The sequence below is a fragment of the Tachypleus tridentatus genome, chromosome 13 (genome assembly GCF_004210375.1).
Source record: "Tachypleus tridentatus isolate NWPU-2018 chromosome 13, ASM421037v1, whole genome shotgun sequence".
Classification (NCBI taxonomy): domain Eukaryota; kingdom Metazoa; phylum Arthropoda; class Merostomata; order Xiphosura; family Limulidae; genus Tachypleus; species Tachypleus tridentatus.
Window position 1 is genome coordinate 126436431 of NC_134837.1, and position 24395 is coordinate 126460825.

Here is a 24395-nt window from a genome sequence, read left to right on the forward strand (position 1 = left end):
CTAACAGTCACGTCCGTCCCAACTGCGAGTTTTCCGAGTTTAGATTTCTCGTAGCTTGTCAGTAAGAAGCAGGATATATTCTTGTATATAGAATGCCGTGCTTCTGAACGTTCGAAAACATTTTATTTAATTGTATCGAATGACGAGAAGGAAGGCATCTAGTTGATAGAATCTTTAAGAGTAGTCTTTAACTATTCCTCTTCTCCAAAACAACCTTAATCTCATCTATACTAAAGTCAGGCAAAAACTTTTATACCTGGGTGAGCTGACCCAGAGAAATGAGCACCTTGGTTGACGAAAATTCAAACTCGGGGATTGCGAGTCGAATACTCCTAACTACTAAACCATGCAAGATTATCTTAGCACTGAGGTTTGAATGTCAATCTTATAACGTACATACGGGTATCGAAACCAAATTTCTAGTGTTTTAAGCCTCCTGACTTAGAGCTGAGCAAACAATAAAGAATGCTTTTCTCTTATTCTATAATATTATATCTTTTGCTTTACGTAACTAGGATCTATTCACCAAAATCTATTTGTTTAACCTTTAAATTAATTATTCAGTTCTTGTCTACTTTATTATAAATACATTTGACTATTGTTTGTTTGTAATTAAGCACAAAGATACACAATCCAGTTTTTAGCGTTGTAAGTCCGCATAGATATCGCTGTGCCACTGGGGAGCAAATAACTTTGATAGACCACTTCTCACGCAAGGTAAGACATCGATGATTTTGTTTTCGCACGGTGTTCGGGAACTCAAGCGTAAGTTACACCATCACAAAGAACAGAAAGTATTTAGTATGACGAATATAAAAGAAAAAATACGTTATTCCTTTCACCGACGTTCTGCTTCTCCTCTTAATGAATGTAAGTAACGCGTGTTTGCCTTCACGCTTCATGAAAAGTGAGTTCGACATTGGATTTTTCATGACTTTCCTCCCCTTTCATTTTTATTCTGCTCTATCGCAGCTTGAGAATTAAATCCACTGTGATGTCATTTCTTTCATGTCTCTACTAAATCTGTCAAACACGAGGATCAAGTTCTAAGGTTACAACTGGAAACTCACTGATCTAGAAATATAATTTCGTAAATTAAATAACGAAATTCGACCGACTGTGACGTATAATATATAATATATGTGTTTGTGTGTGTAACATACGTGTATCCGTTAAAGAGGAATAAAGCAAAATAAACTGAGCTAATGATGAAATTTGAAACCTAGAACAACAACGATTTCGAGACTTGTGGTATAAGAATAAACAATGAAAATTATGAGACACCAACTCTGAAACCATGTAGCGGTTCCATACACCTATTTAGTAGTATTATGAATATTTTAATATTGGAATACTTAATGCCACCTGTTAGATGTTGCTTTCTTTACTCGCTCGGACAGGTCGTGACCTACCGGGTCAACGCGCTTGACTGCAAACCCGAATGTTCGTGGCCCGCTCTTTGTGGTCTTGTGTGTGTCAATAGTCTTACTGTTTATTTAGAGCGGCCGAAATAATTTCTGACACTGGACGTCGTAGACTAGTTGCATTCCCTCTGGTCTACCAGCAGTGGCGGCGCCAGGATATTTTTATAGGGGGGAGGCTGAGGTAAACTGTGGAGGGGCTTCCCAAAATGCCATCAATATGAAGTATATATGGTAAATTATAATAATGTAAATACCAAGGTACATTTCAGAAAGGTGAACTATTTTGAACTGCATTTTCAATGCAGTTTTCATTGGAAACTCATATTCTGATTAATAATTCATTATTACAAATTAGAAATAGTCTGTTTATGAAAATATGCGTATATGTAAAAGAGGAAGCTCACCTAAATTCCACCCAAGGTAATAGATAATAATAAAGAAAATCAAGATTAGCTTAGATTGAACATTTAATATACCATTAAGAGTAAAGCTACAAATCAAAAGAAATACAACATAAAGACATAGTTTACATAGCAGAAACGAATTATCTCATGTGAAGTTAATACACTCTGAGGAAAAGTAAGGTCACTATCAGGCTAACTATCTTTCATCATGTTGTGTTTATAGTCAATATTACTTCAAAACAATGCGCCTGTTCTGGTGATTGGCAGCAAATGTGTCTATAACAGTATCAATATCGAGATGCGGCTGGCATCTGGATCTCGATCGGGCTGAGCCGATCGTTAGCCTACGCAGAGCGTACACCATGGTCAGCGGCTCAGTGATCATACGCTTAAGGTGTTCGAGGCGGGACTCGCGCGCTCGAACAAAGCAGACTCGCGACCTGGATATTGAATGGTCATAGTAGCACCAAAACAAAATGTCTAAATTGCAGTTGACCTTCACAGAAAGGCTGGTTTCTTCATGAGTTCACATTATTCATACAGGCCAAACTGTGATTGTGATATTGTTCGTATTATCATAAGTATGACAAGAACCTGTTACAATAATGTAACTACTACATTACATTAAATTAGGCACTTTTAAATAGCCCAATGACAATTTCAAAATTCATTCTAGAATTGTTTAGAAATATTATTTGATCAGTTAACATGTAAGGTTATTATCTAATCATAAGTATAACATTAATTGGATTGTAAGTCACAATTTTAAGTGTATGCCACAATCATCAGTACAATTTTGGATGGCTGATACACAATGCAAAATGATCTCACAGAGGACACAACACCAGCTAAATGCTTCATATTTTTGACCTATACACAATACACTTATACATGCATGCTATGTTTTACTTTTCAATAAAAGATAAATGAAATTAATGGGTAAATACCTGTGAAACCTTTGGTTTATCAAGTAAAATCCCTGATGATCTGTTGTAACTTGAACTCAACGTGGTTGTCTAATCTTCGTCAAAGCTCAAGATAGAATGGCATTACACAGGGAGCAGCAATACAGCGCATGAGTTTCAGTGCATTCAGTACGTTGCTATGGGACGCATGACACATACTTCCGTCTTAATGAAGACGTTGAGTCCTACAGATTTATGTCTCTTTGATGTTAATTGTTAAGCAACAACGACGATTGTGCTTTCCATATTTTATGAATATATGTAGGTAACAATTTTTGGGGGCTGAGGGGGGTTGGCTCATTTGGGGGGCTCAAGCCCCCTCCCAAGCCGCCCCTGTCTACTAGATGAAAATTCGGGACAGTTAACGAAGTTCGTTCTTGTATAAAGGAAATATCCAAATAAATAAACCTATCGAACTAATAGAATGGTGTTAAAAGATTTTTTCACATTCCATACCTGAAAGGAGTTATAGCTTAGCGTTTTTCGTGCCTTAGTTGCGACTCTCTAAAATAACACCCGCGAAACGCATTATAAAAATGACAGTCACTCATTAAGCATTTATAGCGAATAGTGAGGTGCTGCTGGGTGTCTGTCTTTTCTCTGGTTAGTAGCTCAAAATTAGGGAAGATAGCAATAACCCTATCATAGTTGGTAGTTTACCTATAAATACAAAATATAGATATAAGTACCTTAATGAAAGAGCCATAAATAAATATACACATATAAGTACCTTAATACAAGCTTCACAAAATACAGATATAAGTACCTTGATACAAGTGTCACAAATACAAATTACAGATAGATATAAGTATCTTAATACAAGTGTCAAAAAACAAAATACAGATATAACTACGTTAATACTGGTACCAGAAATACAAAATTTATTAATCGGATTGCGTTATTTCAAACTTCAAACATAATTAAAACGACTTTATGATTTTGTTTCTAGAGATTTAGTATTCATGTTGATGTATTTGTTTATAAAGCTGCTCAACATAGTATCTGTGTTGTGTTTAAACGGCTATTAAAACCTAATTTTTAGCATTATAACCTATCAAATTTACAGTTTACCCATGAATGAGAGGGAGTGGTTAAACTTCGCTCGAATTTCCGAGACCGTACCGAACGAGAACAAATTTACAAACCGTGTTTCGATACTCGCGGTAGGCACACTACAGGTAGCCCATTGTGTGACTTTGTGCTCAAATACAAACGAAAGAGAACAAACTTAACTCGTTCTAGCGCCTTCAAGTTTTCTACGGCATACCTCAAAACATTGTGTGATACGTCTATCATATTCGGCCCTCAAAACATACAAAAATCTACTCGCGTGTTCATCATTATCAACAGACATGGACCATTTTTTTTGTGAAGAAAATAAGGAGTATTATTATACACGTGTCCACCAAGTTTCATGAAAATCCAGTTATTTTTGATTTGGCTACAGAACAAAAATAGTGTGGAAAATCGGTTTCCGTGTTAATAAATAGATATTTTCTGAATTTCGTGACCTTATTCTGATCTTGACCCTTCAAAAACTGCTTATTTTTCATCTCAGTCATAGTTATATGTAGGCCTAACATTCGTCCAAATCCGTTCAGATATCTTGCTGATAAACATACAAACACACACACACAAGGGTGAAAACATAACCTCCGTCCACCTTCGGTGGTGGAGGTAACAAAATAAAAACAAACGAAAATTTGAGTAATTTTTTTTATTTCTGCTTTCAGTTTTTTTGCCACTCCTCAACACGGAGTTACTGATTTACTTTGTCTTGTCGTATCTGGTTTCAGATTCCGCGATACCTTGAGGCCTTAGGAAACGATGACTGTGAGTAACGAGATAGTGATAATTCATCACAACGTTACTCGGGTTGATATAAACGCGTCCTCTTAGGTAAGTTTTAGGAAACTTTTTCAAAATAACCACATCTATCGTGTTTATCACGCATCAAAAGCTATTTATGTTGGTTTTTAATTATGAAACATTTCAGCGAGCAGAAAAAATAAAAGAAAGTTGATCAAACCCCGAAAAGAAATTACGTTAGCTTGACATTTCAACTCTTAGCCCTTAACTATTTAAATATTGCTCACAGTTACAAAGAGTAATTTATTCTAGCCTTTTCCAGTTTTTAGCTGTTAAGTTAGGAAGAAAAACTAACAGAAAGTGCCCATTGATAACTAACTAAGTAGCAGGATTTAACGGTCACACTTATAATGCACCCACTACCTGAAAGTGTAAAGTGCGATTTTGTGTAACAGGATACGAACCTTGGACTTTAATATTCATATTCTGATACGCTGAACAGCGGACCGTGCTCTCCTCTCAACTATTAGTGATACTATTATTGAAACAAAATAAGAATTACTGTCGTTTGAGTCACTCTAACAACGGATTTAGTCAGTGTAAAGGTTTCTAAACTAAAATGCATTTTTATGATAATGTCCACAGAGAACGAAAAATACCTTAGCGAAAAAGAAACACCACTAAATGGGCATAAAACTAGAGACGTAATTACCGAGTTTAATAATAGTACCAAACTAGATAAGTAGTTTTAATTTAGTCTATTGAGCTTATATCATGTTGCTAAGGTATTCATTTTTGCATATAGTTGTCCATTGATTGCACTGTAGTCAGCTGTTGATATAGTTTCTAAAAATTATGTTTAATGTTGCTAAGGTACCAATGTTATATGTACCTGTTCGTTGTTTGAATTCCGATCAACTATTAACTGAATTTCTATTATGTTAGATTATGTTGCTAAGGTCGTCATGTTACTAGTGATGGTTTCTAAGGTACTTAACGTTGTATGCAGATGGTCAGGTTCTTAAAGCTATAATATTGTAAAGTAGCCGGTCATACTAATAAGGTACTAACGTTAGATATAACTAGTCATGTTACTAAGGTATTAACGTTAGATGTAACTGGTCATGTTACTAAGGTATTATCGTTAGATGTAACTGGTCATGTTACTAAGGTATTATCGTTAGATGTAACTGGTCATGTTACTAAGGTATTAACGTTAGATGTAACTGGCCTTGTTACTAAGGTACTAATGTTTCACTTGTATTCAGTTTTAATTTAAACATTTGTTCATGTGACTTATTGTGTTCATCATCTGTTGTTAAGACACCATTACTGAGGCTTAATAGCACATAATAAGAAAGATGTTCCAGCTTCACTGTAAGAAGCTTCTACGGAAATTAACCACATGCTTGTTTCACATTTTTAATGTATTAGATTAGATCTATCATGAAAATCAAAGACATGACATTTTCATTCTTCACATTTCTCACATTTTTCAACATTGAAATACTGCTTTACGTCATTGTATCAAGTTTCAGGTTCAGTGATACCTTGAGGTCCTAGGAGACGATGACCGTTAGTAACGAGATAATGATAATGAAAGACGGGTTGATATAAACGCGTCCTCTGAAAACTAAGTGATCAGCAGGTTTTGACAGTCACTCTTGTATATACAATGCACCCATTGCCTCAAAGTATGGAGTGCAATTTTGTGTAACTCTTAAATTGAGTTTTTGTTATATTATATCATATTGCGAAGGTCGTATGTAACTGGTAACGGCTGCTAAAGTACTTAACGTTGTATGCAGATGGTCAAGTTCTAATACTGTAAGGTAGAGATAACAAGATCCAACTTACTGAACAACAGGTCATGCCTACCTCACGAATACGAGTGATGCTGTTATTGAAATACAATAACAAATACTGTCCTTATGTGATATCGTGTGAGTTACCCTAACAACGCTTTTAATTAGAGTAAAGGTTTATTAATAAACTGTATTTTATGGCAATGTCCACAGAGTTTAAGTTCATTATTACAATAGTTAATATTTGCTAAATTTACGCATCTAATTAAACGTAGCATATCCTTAAATATCATATTACTAAGTTAAATGTATCCTTAAATATCATATTACTAAGTTAAATGTATCCTTAAATATCATATTACTAAGTTAAATGTATCCTTAAAGATATTATTACTAAGTAAACCATATCCTTAATAACCTTATTAAGATCACGTTCGTCTCCTCTTATTCTCTACAAACACGTGAATTATTTAATACACATATATTAAAGTTGTTCTTTCATTACGTAGTGTATGTTTGGTCACGTGGTATTATGCAGTTAAATATACAATAATCTTTTTCATCAAATTTACAAGTTATTATTGTCGTACATATTTACACTTAACGTGAACTACGTAGGTGAAACATAAGTGACTTGTATCGAATGTAGACAAAATATGAAATACTAGTATTTTATTGGCATGCTAGTTATATTGCTTGGTTTCTAATAAAGATGCTATATGCTTAAATTGTCACTGTTACGAACTCCAGTATTTGCTATCAAAACTTCAGTTAATATCAACACAATATAAGCAATTGAGAAAGGTGTTCCGAGCTGCGTTTCAAAGATATTGAGTTAAAATTTGAAAGTTTTAAGCCTTCTCGATTTCGAAATTAAAATTTAAAGTAAGTGTGTTATTCATTTCAAAATTTAAACACAGGTGTACATGTAAAAATTTAAAGAACAGAACTTACAGAATTGACTTTCGTTGTTTCAAACTGAATTTGGCTCAGCTGGTCTCCCAGCAACGGGAAGTTAATATTTTCATTTTCAAATACTGTCGACATTAAATAAGAAATAAATAAATAAAACGTGAGAGAGCCATACTATTCCATACTATTTCAAGAAAGGTTTGCTTCCTTTTAGCACACCTTATTTGTACACTAAAAGGAAGCAAACAAGATTACATTGTAGAAACCAGACAGTTGGATATTATACCATAAAAGTTATATATAAAGGTTAGCTTTTGTTTTTTTTTGTTTGTTTGTTTTGGAATTTCGCACAAAGCTACTCGAGGGCTATCTGTGCTAGCCGTCTCTAATTTAGCAGTGTAAGACTAGAGGGAAGGCAGCTAGTCATCACCACCCACCGCCAACTCTTGGGCTACTCTTTTACCAACGAATAGTGGGATTGACCGTCACATTATACGCCCCCACGGCTGGGAGGGCGAGCATGTTTAGCGCGACGCGGGCGCGAACCCGCGACCCTCGGATTACGAGTCGCACGCCTTATGCGCTTGGCCATGCCAGGCCTAAAGGTTAGCTATATTGCGCCAGTCTCAGAGAAACTGATGAAAAACTAAGTCAATACATACATGAAAGATATAGCTGAGAATGGTTTAAGAAATACCCGCACCAATAAAACATCATGAATTTGTAAGGCAAAACCCGACCTCTAAAATGAATAAAACACAAAAAGTTTGTATGCCTCTAGGTAAGTACGTCGAGAAACTTGTATGTCTCTAGGCAAGTACGTCGAAAAACTTGTATGTCTCTAGATAAATACGTCTCTAGGTAAGTACGTTTCTAGGTAAGTACGCCTAACGGATAAATTTTCCTTTTTTTTTTTTCTTATTACCGGTATAACTTTTCACTTCTGCTGTTTCTTCTTCTAACAATTTATTACCGGTACCACTATAATCGGTATCCTTGATAGCGGTTTTAGGGTGCACGCTAACGAAACGTTGGTTGGCGGTAAGTATCCTTGAGCGAAACTTTTAAAATAGAACATAAAACAAGCAGTTATATCCGTTCACTTTTATATATCTTGACATTCTGGTAATCACGAGTTAGAGAAATCACGAAGCATGAGTCATATAGAGGGACAGCTTTCGGGATAGTCTAAGTGTGAGTCATAGAAAGAGATACCCTTCAGGGTATTCTAGGGGTGAGTCATACAGAGGGATGTCCTTCAGGATAGTCTAGGACAAGTGATACAGAGGGATATCCTTCAGGATAGCCTAGGGCAAGTGATACAGAGGGATACTCTTCAGGATAGTCTAGGACAAGTGATACAGAGGGATATCTTTCAGGGTAGTCTAGGACAAGTGATACAGAGGGATATCTTTCAGGATAGTCTAAGGGCGAGTCATACAGAGAGATATCCTTCAGGATAGTTTACGGGCGAATCATGCAAAAGGATATCCTTCGAAGAAGTCAAATGGAATGCCATAGAGAGAGATATCCTTCGGGACAGTACAGAACACTTAATGTACAGAACGTTCATCGTGGTTTAATATGTTTAATCAAAACGAATATTTCGAACTTAAACATATTCGAACAATTTGAAAGGTTTCAGATTGTTCTATTGCTACGACTTTTATCAACTGCAAACGGAGGCACGTCGATCTGACAATGTTTTCCTATCGATGAAGAAGGCTAACCTTAATGTAACACTTTAAACATTACAGCTTGAGAAAGAGCGATCAAAATAGCCCACGCTGAACTGACGACAGCCAGTAGGAAGAGGTAAGTTGGAACAGCCCACCAGTCGACCCCCGTTCCCCCCGCGTTGACGAGAACGTTACGGAGTCTCGTGGTAAGCTCGAATGCAAAGCAGTTGGACGCACGTTTTAAACAAGGTTGGGGGAAATCTGAACGGGAAAGCGGAAGCACTGTATCGGTGAGTGAGTGATTTAAATGGGGGGAAAACTGATGTTAAACTACCACTAGCAGCGAGTCAGTCTATATCAACTTTCCATTTGTCCGGTTCAATCTTTCCTAGTGAAAATCCTATAAGTGTTCCCTTCTTTGTAAATTAAGCTCAGAGAACAGGAATAATAAGTCTGTTGTGTGCCCCTGTGAATAAGGCTACATAACTCACCAATAGAGTAATACTGTAAAGTGTGTAGCAACGACTAAGCGAAGGCATTTCTACTTTTGTTTCGTAATCTTAAAGGATGATTTTTGTTTGATATCTGTGGACGTGTTTTTTTTTTTTTTTTTTTGCATTTTAAACCAATGACGGGAGTGACTTTTATCGTCTTTATGGTCGTCGGTTTTTTACCATGGCATGAAGAAGGTAAGAAATAATGACGTCATTATTCTATTCTTTTTTTGTTTCGTCGAAAATATTCAGTGATAAAATATTCATTCTCCTACCCCGTAAATAAAACCAGAAAATATCGTAATTCACCTTTCGTTGGTTTTGTTTGTAACAAAAAACACAATAAATATAGGTGCTTTGAGTTCTTTTTTTTCCCTCTAAAATAGCCAATTATAACATATTTATCACCCCTACCACACAAAATAATTAAACCAGAAAATATCGCATTCAGCATTCGTTTGTAAAAAAGCAGATCCTAATAATTTATCTGGGGCTCCACGACTATAACTTGCGTAAAGAAAACCAAGCTGTATCGGTACGACTTTAGAAGCTCTTTAACCTTATGTAAAATACTGGACAACAAGACTCTAAAAGACCAAAGGTCGCTTTGGCTGAATTATTGGATTTTTTTTGCCACTCGCTAATTTCAAATAAAAAATGATAAATGAAACAAAGATCCCGAAACACGTGTAGCAGCGGTTGATGCTACATTCATTAAGACGAAACATCTACCCACAAACAAACAACTTTCTATTTAAATTAGGACTGGTTAGAATTTTACCTTTGGTCAACCGTAACGTACCCTTCAGAAATCTATTTCGTTATTTATGGAGCAAAGACTCGCTGTCTTTGGAGGAAGGATTTGAAGTAGAATTATGATGACCAGTTGCAGATAAAATTGTAAAAAGCAGTGAGATAAACTGAACAGTTAGCCAGAAGAAGGAATATACGACATTATCTCCTGAGCTAACCAGAATAACTAGCCAGAAGAAGGAATATACGACATTATCTACCGAGGTAAACATAATAGCTGGCTAGAAAAGGAAATCTACGATATTACTCCTGAGACAAACAAAATAGCTGGCGAGAATAGGGAATATACAATATTATCTTTTGAGGTAAACAGCATAGTTGGCCAGAAGAAAGTAGAAATGAAATATACCTTTGACATGCAACAAAATGTACGAATCTTCAAAATGTAGTGACAACAGGCTATACTGAAAGGATACAAGCGCGTGGTAGACAAAGAGATAAATGGGTGGATGACATCTTTAAGTGGATTTTAAAAAGTCCAAGTTACTAACGTGAGGACATTATAAGGGGAATGAAATGGTATGTTACCTCCAAATTTGAGACGACACTTACAAGACTAATATTTTCATTGAACGTTTCGATTTTATTACACTGCAGCTTATATTTATATAGCCCCTCCCAACAGTAGCGTAGCCGCATGTTCAGGGACTTATAACGCTAAAACTGAGTTTCGATACCCGTAGTGGGCACAACACAGATAGTCTATTGTTCAGCTTTGAGCTTAACTACAGAGAAACAAACTTACTTGACCAATACATTAACATATTATTCCATAACAAAAACAAACCAAAATCTCCACATCATATTTATTCCAAACACAAATACAGTTATTATCTTACTGAAATTTACTTACTTCCTATCTTGTAAGGAAATTAAATTGCAATTATGTTATATTTTCAGACATTTTATAGATAACGGCCCTTTAGTGGCACAGTGGTAAGTCTGCGAACTTATAAAGCTGAAAAGCAGGTTTCGATACCAGTGATGGACACAACCATGATAGTTTTTGTCACAAACGTAAATTGCAATTATTTTATATTTTTCAGACATTTTATACATAAGGGCCCTCTAGTGGCATAGCGGTAAGTCTGTGAACTTATAAAGCTAAAAAGCAGGTTTCGATACCAGCGATGGACACAACACTCATAGTTTTTTGTGTATCTTAGTGTTTAGCTACAAACAAGCAAATATTTATACTTCAAGATCGATATCTAATGAATATTTATTCTTTCTTGCCCACTATTTGTTTGATATATTTGCGTGTTATTCTATATTGTATTTTTTTTGTTTCGACATTATTTTTGAGAAATAACTTAATAATATAGACAATATTACCCTACGATACGTTCCATTAGACATAATTTATCTTTCTTTATTTTACCAGCGACCCTCGGGTCCAACTCTCGAGAAAGTACCGAAGGACCAAGATTTGTGAAGGAACCGCCGGGTCACGTGGCGTTCAGTAACACTACAGGTACGACAGTCACCTGTAAAGCCACGGGTCAGCCACAACCACGAGTGGAGTGGATTCTACGCGATGGAAAGCCAGTTTTACCGCTTCCGGGTATACGGGAAATACCGGAGAGTGGTTCCTTGGTGTTTCCTCCTTTTACACCGGAAGAACATCGTCCTGACGTTCATGAAACTGTCTACATATGTACTGCTAGTAATACACTCGGAACCATAGGAAGCCAGGAGGTCAGGACCCAAGCATGTAAGTAGGGTGTCCTTGTACTCAGAGTGGATAGTTAGATGTGTTGTAGACAGCTAGATAGGTGTATAATAAGTAGATAGATAGATATAGATATATAAATATATAAGAAATAAATAAATAGATATAGCATAGCTAGCTAGATAAGTATATAACAACTAAATAAGTAGATATGTCGTAGGTAGGTATATAAGGGATAGATAAATTATATATAGAGTCGCCTATTTTTAAGGCTCTGTCTTTTATTGGTACGACATCTTTCAAGGGAAAATTATATGTCATCCCTTCAAGTAACGAACCATCTTTGATGATAGTGTATAATTTAATCCGTATAAGATTCATAAATCATACATTATGGATACTTTCTAAAACTTATAATAAACATCAAAAAGTTTAATTTGATTACACTTTGTGATTAATTACTAGACAGGTACGGTTTGAAGTTTGACTTTAAAAAGAAGAAAAAGGGCGATTCATTTCCTTTCTCTACATATAGACAACGACGACGACGCCCCCTATAATGTATACACTGTATATTATCTTCATTTTGGCTATGGCTCTCGTCAGCGATTTATTTCCATAAAACTCTGTTAGGGATAAATTTAAGATGTATTGAGCTTTGTTTTAAGTCAACAAGAAAAACAAAATTTAAATAAATATGAAATTATCTTAATGTAAAAACGTATAAATAAATGGATAAAATGTGGCAAAAGTACAATATCGCAGTTTACAGTGTATTGTAACGTCTTTTTTTTTTACCAGCTCTACGTCTACAGTCTAAAAAAAACGTCTATTTTACCAGCTCCACGTCTATAGTCTAAAAAAACGTATTCGTGAAACACAAAAATAAAGCTATATATATATACACATAAATAAAAGCATGTATTTAAAATTATAAATATATCGGAGAAGGAAGACAAAACAAATCTAATATTGACCACTTAAGGCGCAACAATGAAACTAGAATAGAAACTTGATGACGAAAGTGTTTAATGTGTTCTAGTAGAAGGAGGTATCTTAAGATAAGACCCACGCTGTTATGGGGATACACTATCTGTTAGGAATAACCTAACTTTTTTTAAACCTTTCGTATGGTTTTATATTAGAAAATTAATTCAAGATTAACAACAGGTATGAGGGTTTATGCACACTTCGTTCCACATCTGATATTGTTATTGTACATTATTAGCCAGTTGTTAAAACTTACTTATTGGTATGCACTACGTATGGAAAAATATTTCATTCTTAACATGCTGAATTCATAAATATCTTTGCTTTTTCAAATATAAATTTAAAGATTTATTAAAGTACCGGAATTTCTCATGAAGAACCGTTTCATTGAAACTAATAGATTAGGTTTACTTCTTTATAATTCCTACGTTTGAGTCTTGCAGTGTTGCCAAGCCTTGTTATGTCAAACGATTCGCCTATCGATCGACAGAGGAATTTTGCTAAAAGCAAAACTACCAACTATTCTTTCAACGTAACAAGAGAGTTTGAAGAACGGAATTCGAAGCACTTGTGCATACTGTGACGCTATGTGCCTTTAAGTTGAAGAACTATGTACCGTGTCATAAGTTATCAAGCAACATTCAAAATAATGCGTCAGTAAGGATTAGAACGACTGTTTCAAGGACTAAACCTAACAGAGTGTCTGTGTTATAATAATCTATAGGCGGGTTTATAAACACATCAGTATAATAGTAAATTTTAGAATTAAGTAACATTAAATGATTAAGATTAAAAACACAGTAAAACATTTTGTTTTCTTTGTTTTACAAATCAACGCCCCTCTCGCTGACACAGCGCTAAATCTAAGAGCTTATAACGTGAAAAAATCGAGTTTCGATACTCACGGAAGCAAAACGTAGATAATTTTTCGCGTAATTTACACCTCATAAAAAAACAAAGAAACAAAAATAATTAATTAATTATCGCTCCCTTGTTTTGTTTGTAATTAAGCACATAGTTACACAATGGACTATCTGTGCTCTGCCCACCACTGGTACAGAAATCCGGTCTTTAGTTTTTCAAGTCCGCAGACATGTTGCTGTACCACTGGGGACCATATTAAAATGATTTACTTTTTTCGAGCCCCCAAAAACTCTACAGTAAGCTAGAGTACTTGTAACGCTGATGAAACTAGGGGTTACGTCTCCGCTTTGGCATTAAAAAATAAATAAAAAGCACCTTGACTGAACCAACTCTTGCGAATTAATTAATTAATCACGTAACAGTAATATTTGGGAACTGTGAGTATAGTTTGATTCTAACGAAGGAATAGTCCTAACGATTTGAAGTAGTCAAGTAAATAAACAAGGCCAACTGCCCTGTATTCGCTCGAAGTTACATACTCACGATTCTTGTCTACCTTGGCTATTCTAGTAGAAAACGCTTCGGTTTATTCAGTCACATCGGCTAGTGTAGTAAGCAAAACTTCGGTTTTTACCCCGAATACTTATGCAGTCAGATATAAAACTGAAAAATAGTTCAATAGAAGGTTATTAGTGTGAAGAGTCGATAAGAATTCAAGTTCCTACAACAAGAGAAAACTTGTTTTAATTGTCAGTGTCTTAAACAAAATTCACAGTAAATAAAATGACATTTTGTTATGCAGTTAACGTCCTTGATGTAACTTCTACTTTTGTTCGCATACAGAATAATTGAATGAATTTACATAATTATATAAATAAAATATATGTAGGCCCACGTAATGTTGTGATTGAAAACAACACAACCAAGTTCACATACATCAGCTTTCTCTTAGTATCTCCCTCTAGCGAAGAATTAATTAAGCTCAAATTAATTATTTGCCATATTAAATTCATAACTCGTTTTTTGTTAGTTTTTTTGCACAAATTGACTTAACTGATGATTGTTTTCAGATAAAACTTTTCAAGCATTTTAAGCGTATTTATAGCATATTATAATATATTCAAGTTCTAGATACATACTGATCAATTTTTATAAAATGCAAACACTCTCGGAAACCCTGCAGTACTTAGCATTTTTACGTAATATTGGGTATCAGCAAAACACTTTGTTTTGTTTTTTTGGAATTTCGCACAAAGCTACTCGAGGGCTATCTGTGCTAGCCGTCCCTAATTTAGCAGTGTAAGACTAGAGGGAAGGCAGCTAGTCATCACCACCCACCGCCAACTCTTGGGCTACTCTTTTACTAACGAAAAGTGGGATTGACCGTGACATTATAACGCCCCCACGGCTGGGAGGGCGAGTATGTTTAGCGCGACGCGGGCGCAAACTCGCGACCCTAGGATTACGTGTCGCGCGCCTTACGCGCTTGGTCATGCCAGGCCCCAGCAAAAAACAAATAGTCTATCATTTTGAGGGAATTTCAAATATTTTCTTTCGAGTGTGTTTTTTGTAATCCTTTCTGATGTTAGGTGTTGTAGACAATGTATGTTTGAGATTTTTTATTAGATAAAACGATATACAACTTTAAAAGCGTTAATACAGAAAATTGAGTGCGTTATATTAAAATTATAAATCGGCTATTCATGTGACAGCCAAAGCCAATATAAAATCATGGTGGAACAGCACGTATTAGAAGTAATTTTGACATTTTTTGGCGATGCCACTTAAAATGGATCGCTTTTGGAAATTTATGTAACTACTCTTTCCAACGCAAAATAGTCAGAGCATAAAGATGTTTACATATCATGGATTTAAAATTTTCAAAATGAGTATATTTCTAGTAATTTAATGGCATTATGAAATAAAGAATATGGATGAATCTGGGGTACCAAGACCAGCCGGAAAGAAATTTACAACACGCTTTACCATCGTAGCGACAATCAAAGTGCAGAGTCTTGTAACAGATTATGGTCCATAACATAAAGGTAAATGACAAAAGCTATCCACATGTTCCAGAAAACAGTAGGTAAAGATTATTAGAAAGTATTTTCATCTGGAAAAACGACAACGGTCATGTGCTCAAGAGACGCTTCAACAACCTATCCTACGGCTTCCAGGAAGTATGTGAATACTTTGTACATTACAACCTTATGACGGCAACTTTACAATGGAAACTGTGCTGCAGGATTGTTATCATGATGCAAAGTGGACACATGGAGCAACACCGGGCGCGGCAACATTGACTATAACAATGTACTAAGGCTCCATAATTGTTTAAATATAGCATTCGATACTGCTTAAGTTTTCAGCATCACAATTTAAAGACTTAAAAACTACGGCTTTTTGTGATGAAGTTTATTTACCAAGTTCGAAATAGATAGAAGGAGACAAACACTTGAACAATTATAGTTTTGCAACAGTTAGCTACGGTAGCGTTCACCAAGTTTTTGGAATTATAAACTGATTTAAATTTTTTAGTATAATTAATTAAATATATACAAACACTATAACTAAGAAAAATAATTTGAAAAAAACAAAACGATGTAAGACAACTTGATCCATGACGAAAATTCTGTTAATAATTATGCTATTCATAAGTCAAAAAGAAGCCTTTATCAGGCCCAGCATAGCCAGGTGGTTAAGGCACTCGACTCGTAATCTGAGGGTTGCGGGTTCGAATCCCCGTTACACCAAACACCATAGGGGCGTTATAATGTGACAGTCAATCCCACTATTCGTTGATAAAAGAGTTGCCAGAAAGTTGGCAGTGGGTGTGGTGATGACTAGTTGCCTTCCCTCTAGTCTTACATTGCAAAATTAGAGACGGCTAGCGCAAATAGCCATCGTGTAGCTTTGCGCGAAATTCAAAACAAACCAGTCTTTTCCATTATTTATATATAGACTGCTGGCCAAAATCTTAAGGCCAATGAACATAAAGAAATAATATGCATTTTGCATTATTAGACCCAACCACTTATTTGAGTAGAGCTTCGAAAGATGAAAATAAGTAAAGGAAAAATAAAATAAAACTCTTTTTATCATTTGATAGGGAAAATGTGAACACCATGAAATTAGCTTAAGTACTAGCTGGTCAAAAGTTTAAGACCATACCAAAAAAAAGTCCTAAACAGGGTAGGAAACGCCCAACAAGAGTTGCACGGCCGTCATTGCGAATAACTTCAAACATTCGCTTTGGCATGGTCGATATAAGCGTTTGCAGAAGGCTGGCTGGAATGTTATTCCAAGTGGTGAAGATGGCTTCAAGAAGATCATGCAGTGTTTGGAATTGACGTCCATTTCTATAGACTTTCCTTGCCATCCACACCCAAACATTTTCAAGGGGGTTCAGTTCGGGCGAACACGCTGGATGGTCCAAAAGAATCACGTTATTCGCCATGAAAAAGTTCTTTGTCCTGCGGGCATTGTGGATTGCAGCGTTATCCTGCTGAAAGATCCAGTCATTTCCACACAAGCGAGGGCCTTCAGTCAATAAGGATGCTCTCTCCAACATGCCAATGTAGCCAGCCGCTGTTTGACGCCCCTGTATAACGTGAAGCTCTATTGTTCCATGGAAGGAGAAAGCATCCCAGACCATGATGGAACCTCCTCCACTGTGTCTTGTAGAAAATGTCTCCGGTGGGATATCCTTATCATGCCAGTAACGTTGGAAGCCATCTGGACCATCCAGGTTTAATTTCTTCTCATCAGAAAACAAAACCTTTTACCACTTTTCTACGTCCCATGTTTGGTGCTTCTCAGCAAAGTTAAACCGAGCTGTTTCGTGGTGTGGAAGAAGACGTGGCCTTTGAAGACGTTTACGGTTTTTAAAGCCCTTCTTTCGTAGATACCGTCTTATTGTTCTTGAGCTGCATTCCGCGTCCGTAAGGACCTTAGTCTGGTTCGACGGTCGGCTGGTGTCTTGCCGGGCAACGCCGGCAAAATTTTCTTGGACTGACCACTTGAAATTCTCGTTCCACATCCTTCAGAGTCTTTTGAGAATTTTACAACAGTAGTTTTACTCTGCCCAATCTCACCAGCGATGGCACGTTGAGAGAGACCTTGCTTTTGCAGCTCGACAATTCTGCCACGTTCAAACTCTGTCAACTTTTTAGCCTTTGCCATGTTTTTACCCGATGTAACACAGGAGATGTCAGTGGGAGATGTTGACAATGCTGATGCTTGAACACAAATGACTAAATTTCGTTACGTGTTTACCAATTAACGCTTCGTTTCAGTATGGTCTTAATCTTTTGACCAGCTAGTATTTAGACTAATTCCATAGTGTTTACATTTTCCCTATTAAATGCTAAAAAACAATTAATTTTATTTTCCCTTTTCTTATTTTCATCTTTCGAAACTCTACTCAAATAAGTGGTTGAGTCTAACAACGCAAAATGCATATTTTTCCTTTATGTTCATTGGCCTTAAGATTTTGACTAGCAGTGTATCTATCCACTTACCGGTTCGTAAAAGTGTAGGACATTTGAAAACTGTTATGAAGGATGCGTAACTTTTAAACTCATTTTCTATTTTTCCGACAATTATACGCTGATGTAAAGTTTAAAATACATTTCTAAAGAGCCTATCTACACGTGAAACTAGATCCACACGTGAAACTAGATCTACACGTCCGTATTTTAGCAGTGTAAGACCAGAGGGAAGGCAGCTAGTCATCACCATCTACCGCCAACTCTTGGGCTACTTTTTTAATGAACAAATAGTGGGATTTATCGTAACATTATGATGCCCCAATTACAGATAGGGCGAGCATGTTTGGTGCAACAGATTACGAGTCGAGTTCCTTAACCACCTGACCATGCCGGGCCTTGTGTAAGGGAAGTAATATTTTTACTTCTAATTATTACTATTCTAGAAAAAATAAAATCATAGTAATGGGAACCATTAGTCAAGCTAGAACAGAAGTAATAAAAGAAACACGCTGGTAGACCCACTAAATAAACCCTCAGATATTATCTCATAGTTTTGCATCGAACCCACTAACCCTACTTATTCTACTTTTACTCTTTAAATTGATAAAGAAATATGAAATCATACACTGGTTTAATAAGCAATAATATAATATATCGCCTATTGTGTTATGTTTGCACTTTTTAAATAATTAGTGGTACAATAAATCACACGTGTTACTTGTGTAATATTTAAAATAACTAACGATATAATAAATTGTACACTGTGTTTTGGTTGTACTCTTTAAATTGTTAATGATATGATAAATCACACCTGCCGTCTGCCACGCACAATCGTAAAGAAATACTTCATTTAAGACTAGTGTTTTCATTTTTAAATGTATTACGTTTTCCAGTGAATATTTTCTATTTTTTAATTCCTACTGACGGCTAGTTTATTTTGTTGGTGGATACTGACACTTTCCCTTTCCAAGATTTGAAATTTCTCAATATAGCTTACTTATGCTTGTGAAATATTTCAAGCTTCGGGTCGTATCAGTTTTCAGTAAATAAGGCTTAAAGCCCTTTTTTATTTTAAATTGGCTAATTATGGATTGAAAGAGTGTTGTTGTAAATCATATTAACAAAACCTAAACTTATTCATCGAGATGAATCTTCAATACATCTTTTCGCGAGCCTTCCATTTAAACTGATATCTACATTTAGGTGTAGCGTAGTTAAAAAGACATCATGGCTTACAGCCAATTATTAGTGATGTAGAATAACTAATATAGTTAATGTGATAATCATATCATTATTATTTTCGTGACTTTAATTTTAGGTTACAAGTAAATTAGGTAAGAGTTTGATGCTTATATTACTAAAGAGGAATTATGGGTGAATTCTTAAGCCTAATCTTGAAGACACAGGTTAAACTTCAAGAATAGTGACCCTCATAATTCAAGTGAGGCCATCCTTAATGCTAAGTAGTGTCTGGAGGGGTGACAAACAGAAAGCACTGTCCGCCACTAAACAGTTGTTGTTATACACTTTGAACCGATGAACAGGATTGATTTTCACTCTTATAACTGTTGAATGTGCGTAGTGTATTAGATGGAAGAGCAGCTTGAACCTTGGAACTTTCGATCTGTAGCTGGCCATTAGATTATGGCCGACCTTTCTGAGCAAGACAAAGACAAAAGACTTTTGCTATAAGGTGAAAAAAACGAATACAATAGAGGAAATACTTTGAATGACAATGAAAGAAAATTCATTAGAAAAGAGTCGAAGTAATTATAAGGGAGCCCGTCATGGTCAGGTGGTTAAGGCGTTCGACTCGTAATCTGAGGGTCGCGGGTTCGAATCCCTCGCACCAAACGTACCCGCCCTTTCGTCCGTGGGGACGTTATAATGTGACGGTCTATCCCACTATTCGTTTGTAAAAGAGTACCCCAAGAGTTGGCTGTGAGTGGTGATGACTAGTTGCCTTCCCTCTAATCTTACACTGCTAAATTAAGGATGGCTAGAGCAAATAGCTCTCGTGTAGCTTTGCGCGAAATTCAAAAACAAACAAACAAATAATTATGTGGAAAGAATAGTTTTCAATAATATGTTTTTATTCCTAACAAAATTGCCATTTGCTTTAGTAGCTGGTTGGCATGGTTTCTTGAGAAAATATAGTACTGAGAAATCTAATTAATATCACCAGCTGGAACTTAAAATATTTCATATTTATTTTTAGTTTCTCACCAGAAAAACCAACGTATATAAAATAACATCTGTCACAATTCAAATAATAACTGTCATTATATCAAATAATATCTGTCACTACATCAAATAACATCTATCACTATATCAAATAACATCTATCACTATATCAAATAACAACTGACACTATATGAAATAACATCTGTCTTTATAGGAAATTGAGTTTAATACAAAATTTAACTAATTATAGCATACTTTTCCAATAGTATTTCTATGTGAAGTGTAGTGTTTCTGTGGGAAGTGTGATGTTTCTGTGTGAAGTCTAGTGTTTCTGTGTGATGTGTAGTGTTTTATTGGGAAGTGTAGTGTTTCTGTGTGATGTGTAGTGTTTTATTGGGAAGTGTAGTGTTTCTGTGTGATGTGTAGTGTTTCATTGGGAAGTGTAGTGTTTCTGTGTGATGTGTAGTGTTTCATTGGGAAGTGTAGTGTTTCTGAATGAAGTGTAATGTTTTTGAGTGAAGTGTAGTGTTTCTGTGTGAAGTGTTGGCTCTATTTATTCAACAGCTTTGCAGTGAAATAACATTACCTTTGGTGAAATAATATATTATTTTTAGATATAGAATAAAGAGAATGATATTTTAAAATAAGATAATTATATGCAAGTAGAGTAACAGCTTTAATTATGGAGAAGGATGTTGTTGTAAGGCATAGAATAGTACTTCTAGGTGTGGAGAAGGATGTTGTTGTAAGGCATAGAATAGTACTTCTAGGTGTGGAGAAGGATGTTGTTGTAAGGCATAGAATAGTACTTCTAGGTGTGGAGAAGGATGTTGTTATAAGGCATAGAATAGTACTTCTAGGTGTGGAGAAGGATGTTGTTATAAGGCATAGAATAGTACTTCTAGGTGTGGAGAAGGATGTTGTTATAAGGCATAGAATAGTAGTTCTAGGTGTGGAGAAGGATGTTGTTGTAAGGTAGAGTATAGTACCTCTAGATATAGAGAAAAATGTTGTTGTAGGTTTTAGAATAGTACCTCTAGGTGTGGAGAAGGATAATTCTGTTAGTTAGAATAATTGTATTTTTAGATGTGGATAAGAAATGCTCCATTGGTTAGGACAATACCAGTTCTAAGTACAGTGTAAAGTGCCTCCCTATAATAGGAGGATATCAGGTTTAAATTATGGGTGTTATAATAGGGCCAATTGTTCTGAGCTTCTACCATGATACTAGACCTAAAATATTTTTTGTACTTTATACCTGATATAATAAAGAAAGATGAGAGTTTTATGTCTTTCAAAAATGTGAATGTTTTTGGTAGAGAGAGAATATATGTATCTTATTACAGGAATATCAGTTGTCACTATGTTTCAGGTAGTTTTAATATTTGCAGGAATACCAGTTGTCACTGTGTTTCTTGTAGTTTTATTATTTGCAAGAATACCACTTGTCACTATGTTTCAGGTTGTTTTAATATTTGCAGGAATAGCAGTTGTCACTATGTTTCTTGTAGTTTTATTATTTGCAAGAATACCAGTTGTCGCTATGTTTCTCGTAGTTTTATTATTTGCAAGAATACCAGTTGTCACTATGTTTCTTGTAGTTTTATTATTTGCAGGAATACCAGTTGTCACTATGTTTCTTGTAGTTTTATTATTTGCAGGAATACCAGTTGTCACTATGTTTCTTGTAGTTTTATTATTTGCAGGAATAACAGTTGTCACTATGTTTCTTGTAGTTTTATTATTTGCAGGAATACCAGTTGTCACTATGTTTCTTGTAGTTTTATTATTTGCAGGAATACCAGTTGTCACTATGTTTCTTGTAGTTTTATTATTTGCAGGAATACCAGTTGTCACTATGTTTCTTGTAGTTTTATTATTTGCAGGAATACCAGTTGTCACTATATTTCTTGTAGTTTTATTATTTGCAAGAATACCAGTTGTCACTATGTTTCTTGTAGTTTTATTATTTGCAGGAATACTAGTTGTCACTATATTTCTTGTAGTTTTATTATTTGCAGGAATACCAGTTGTCACTATGTTTCTTGTAGTTTTATTATTTGCAGGAATACCAGTTGTCACTATGTTTCTTGTAGTTTTATTATTTGCAGGAATACCAGTTGTCACTATGTTTCTTGTAGTTTTATTATTTGCAGGAATACCAGTTGTCACTATATTTCTTGTAGTTTTATTATTTGCAGGAATACCAGTTGTCACTATGTTTCTTGTAGTTTTATTATTTGCAGGAATACCAGTTGTCACTATGTTTCTTGTAGTTTTATTATTTGCAGGAATACCAGTTGTCACTATGTTTCTTGTAGTTTTATTATTTGCAGGAATACCAGTTGTCACTATGTTTCTTGTAGTTTTATTATTTGCAGGAATACCAGTTGTCACTATATTTCTTGTAGTTTTATTATTTGCAGGAATACCAGTTGTCACTATGTTTCTTGTAGTTTTATTATTTGCAGGAATATCAGTTGTCACTATGTTTCTTGTAGTTTTTTATTTGCAGGAATACCAGTTGTCACTATGTTTCTTGTAGTTTTATTATTTGCAGGAATACCAGTTGTCACTATGTTTCTTGTAGTTTTATTATTTGCAGGAATACCAGTTGTCACCATGTTCTTGTAGTTTTATTATTTGCAGGAATACCAGTTGTCACTATGTTTCTTGTAGTTTTATTATTTGCAGGAATAACAGTTGTCACTATGTTTCTTGTAGTTTTATTATTTGCAGGAATATCAGTTGTCACTATGTTTCTTGTAGTTTTATTATTTGCAAGAATACCAGTTGTCACTATGTTTCTTGTAGTTTTATTATTTGCAGGAATACCAGTTGTCACTATATTTCTTGTAGTTTTATTATTTGCAGGAATACCAGTTGTCACTATGTTTCTTGTAGTTTTATTATTTGCAGGAATACCAGTTGTCACTATGTTTCTTGTAGTTTTATTATTTGCAGGAATACCAGTTGTCACTATATTTCTTGTAGTTTTATTATTTGCAGGAATACCAGTTGTCACTATGTTTCTTGTAGTTTTATTATTTGCAAGAATACCAGTTGTCACTATGTTTCTTGTAGTTTTATTATTTGCAGGAATACCAGTTGTCACTATATTTCTTGTAGTTTTATTATTTGCAAGAATACCAGTTGTCACTATGTTTCTTGTAGTTTTATTATTTGCAGGAATACCAGTTGTCACTATGTTTCTTGTAGTTTGTTTGTTTGTTTTCACTCTTTTTTTCTCAACGGTCCTTTCTTACGCCTACACGATTCGTGTCACAGGAAAAAAATTGTTGTTTAGTGCACCCAGCAGGTACATAAAATAGAAAAATCTTATTTTTCTCACTGAACACGACGCTCTTATTTCATGACATCAAGAAAAATATCATTAGCGCTAATTACAAGCTGTTCTGCCTGTGGGGCTTCTTTCCAATGTCTGTAAAACACTCTAGAAAAATGCAACTTTAATTATGTTAACTACTATTTTCCACCGTTCCGGGTCTAACCAAGCATGTCTGCTAATTAATAAACGGCTCTTCTTGTAACCGTATTATCTCTTCTATCGACTGCTTCAAAGAACGTAAGACTTTCCCAGGATTGGAGTTTACATTCGGAATGTGTATAAAACAAAAACAAAACAAAACATTTATAATTGGACTAAACGCAGATAGATAGACGTATAGACAGATGGAGCAACCGAGCTATCTTCTTCAACTCTTAATATGCGCCAAGTTTGTTGTAATGGTGTTTGTATTTTTGTGTTTATGACAAAGTTACTAAAAGGGAAGTTAGCCGGCCAAGAACACCCTTAAACCCACCATTCTAGAAAACGGTTGACTGCTACTCTAATAACACATCCACAGCTTAAATTGCAGTGAATGTTT

General features: G+C 35.2%; 1 protein-coding gene across 3 annotated transcripts in view; it reads left to right on the plus strand.

Moving 5' to 3' along the window:
• Positions 1 to 9230: 9230 nt before the first annotated feature.
• The window catches only part of LOC143238019 (cell adhesion molecule Dscam1-like), a 257713-nt gene continuing 242548 nt past the window's right edge, over positions 9231 to 24395 (plus strand). For all 3 annotated transcript variants that reach the window (XM_076477896.1, XM_076477898.1, XM_076477897.1), the window contains exons 1-2: positions 9231 to 9687; positions 11690 to 12019. In XM_076477896.1, the coding sequence (XP_076334011.1) occupies positions 9627 to 9687; positions 11690 to 12019 (391 nt within the window). In that variant the 5' untranslated portion in view covers positions 9231 to 9626. The remainder of the gene's footprint in view (positions 9688 to 11689; positions 12020 to 24395) is intronic.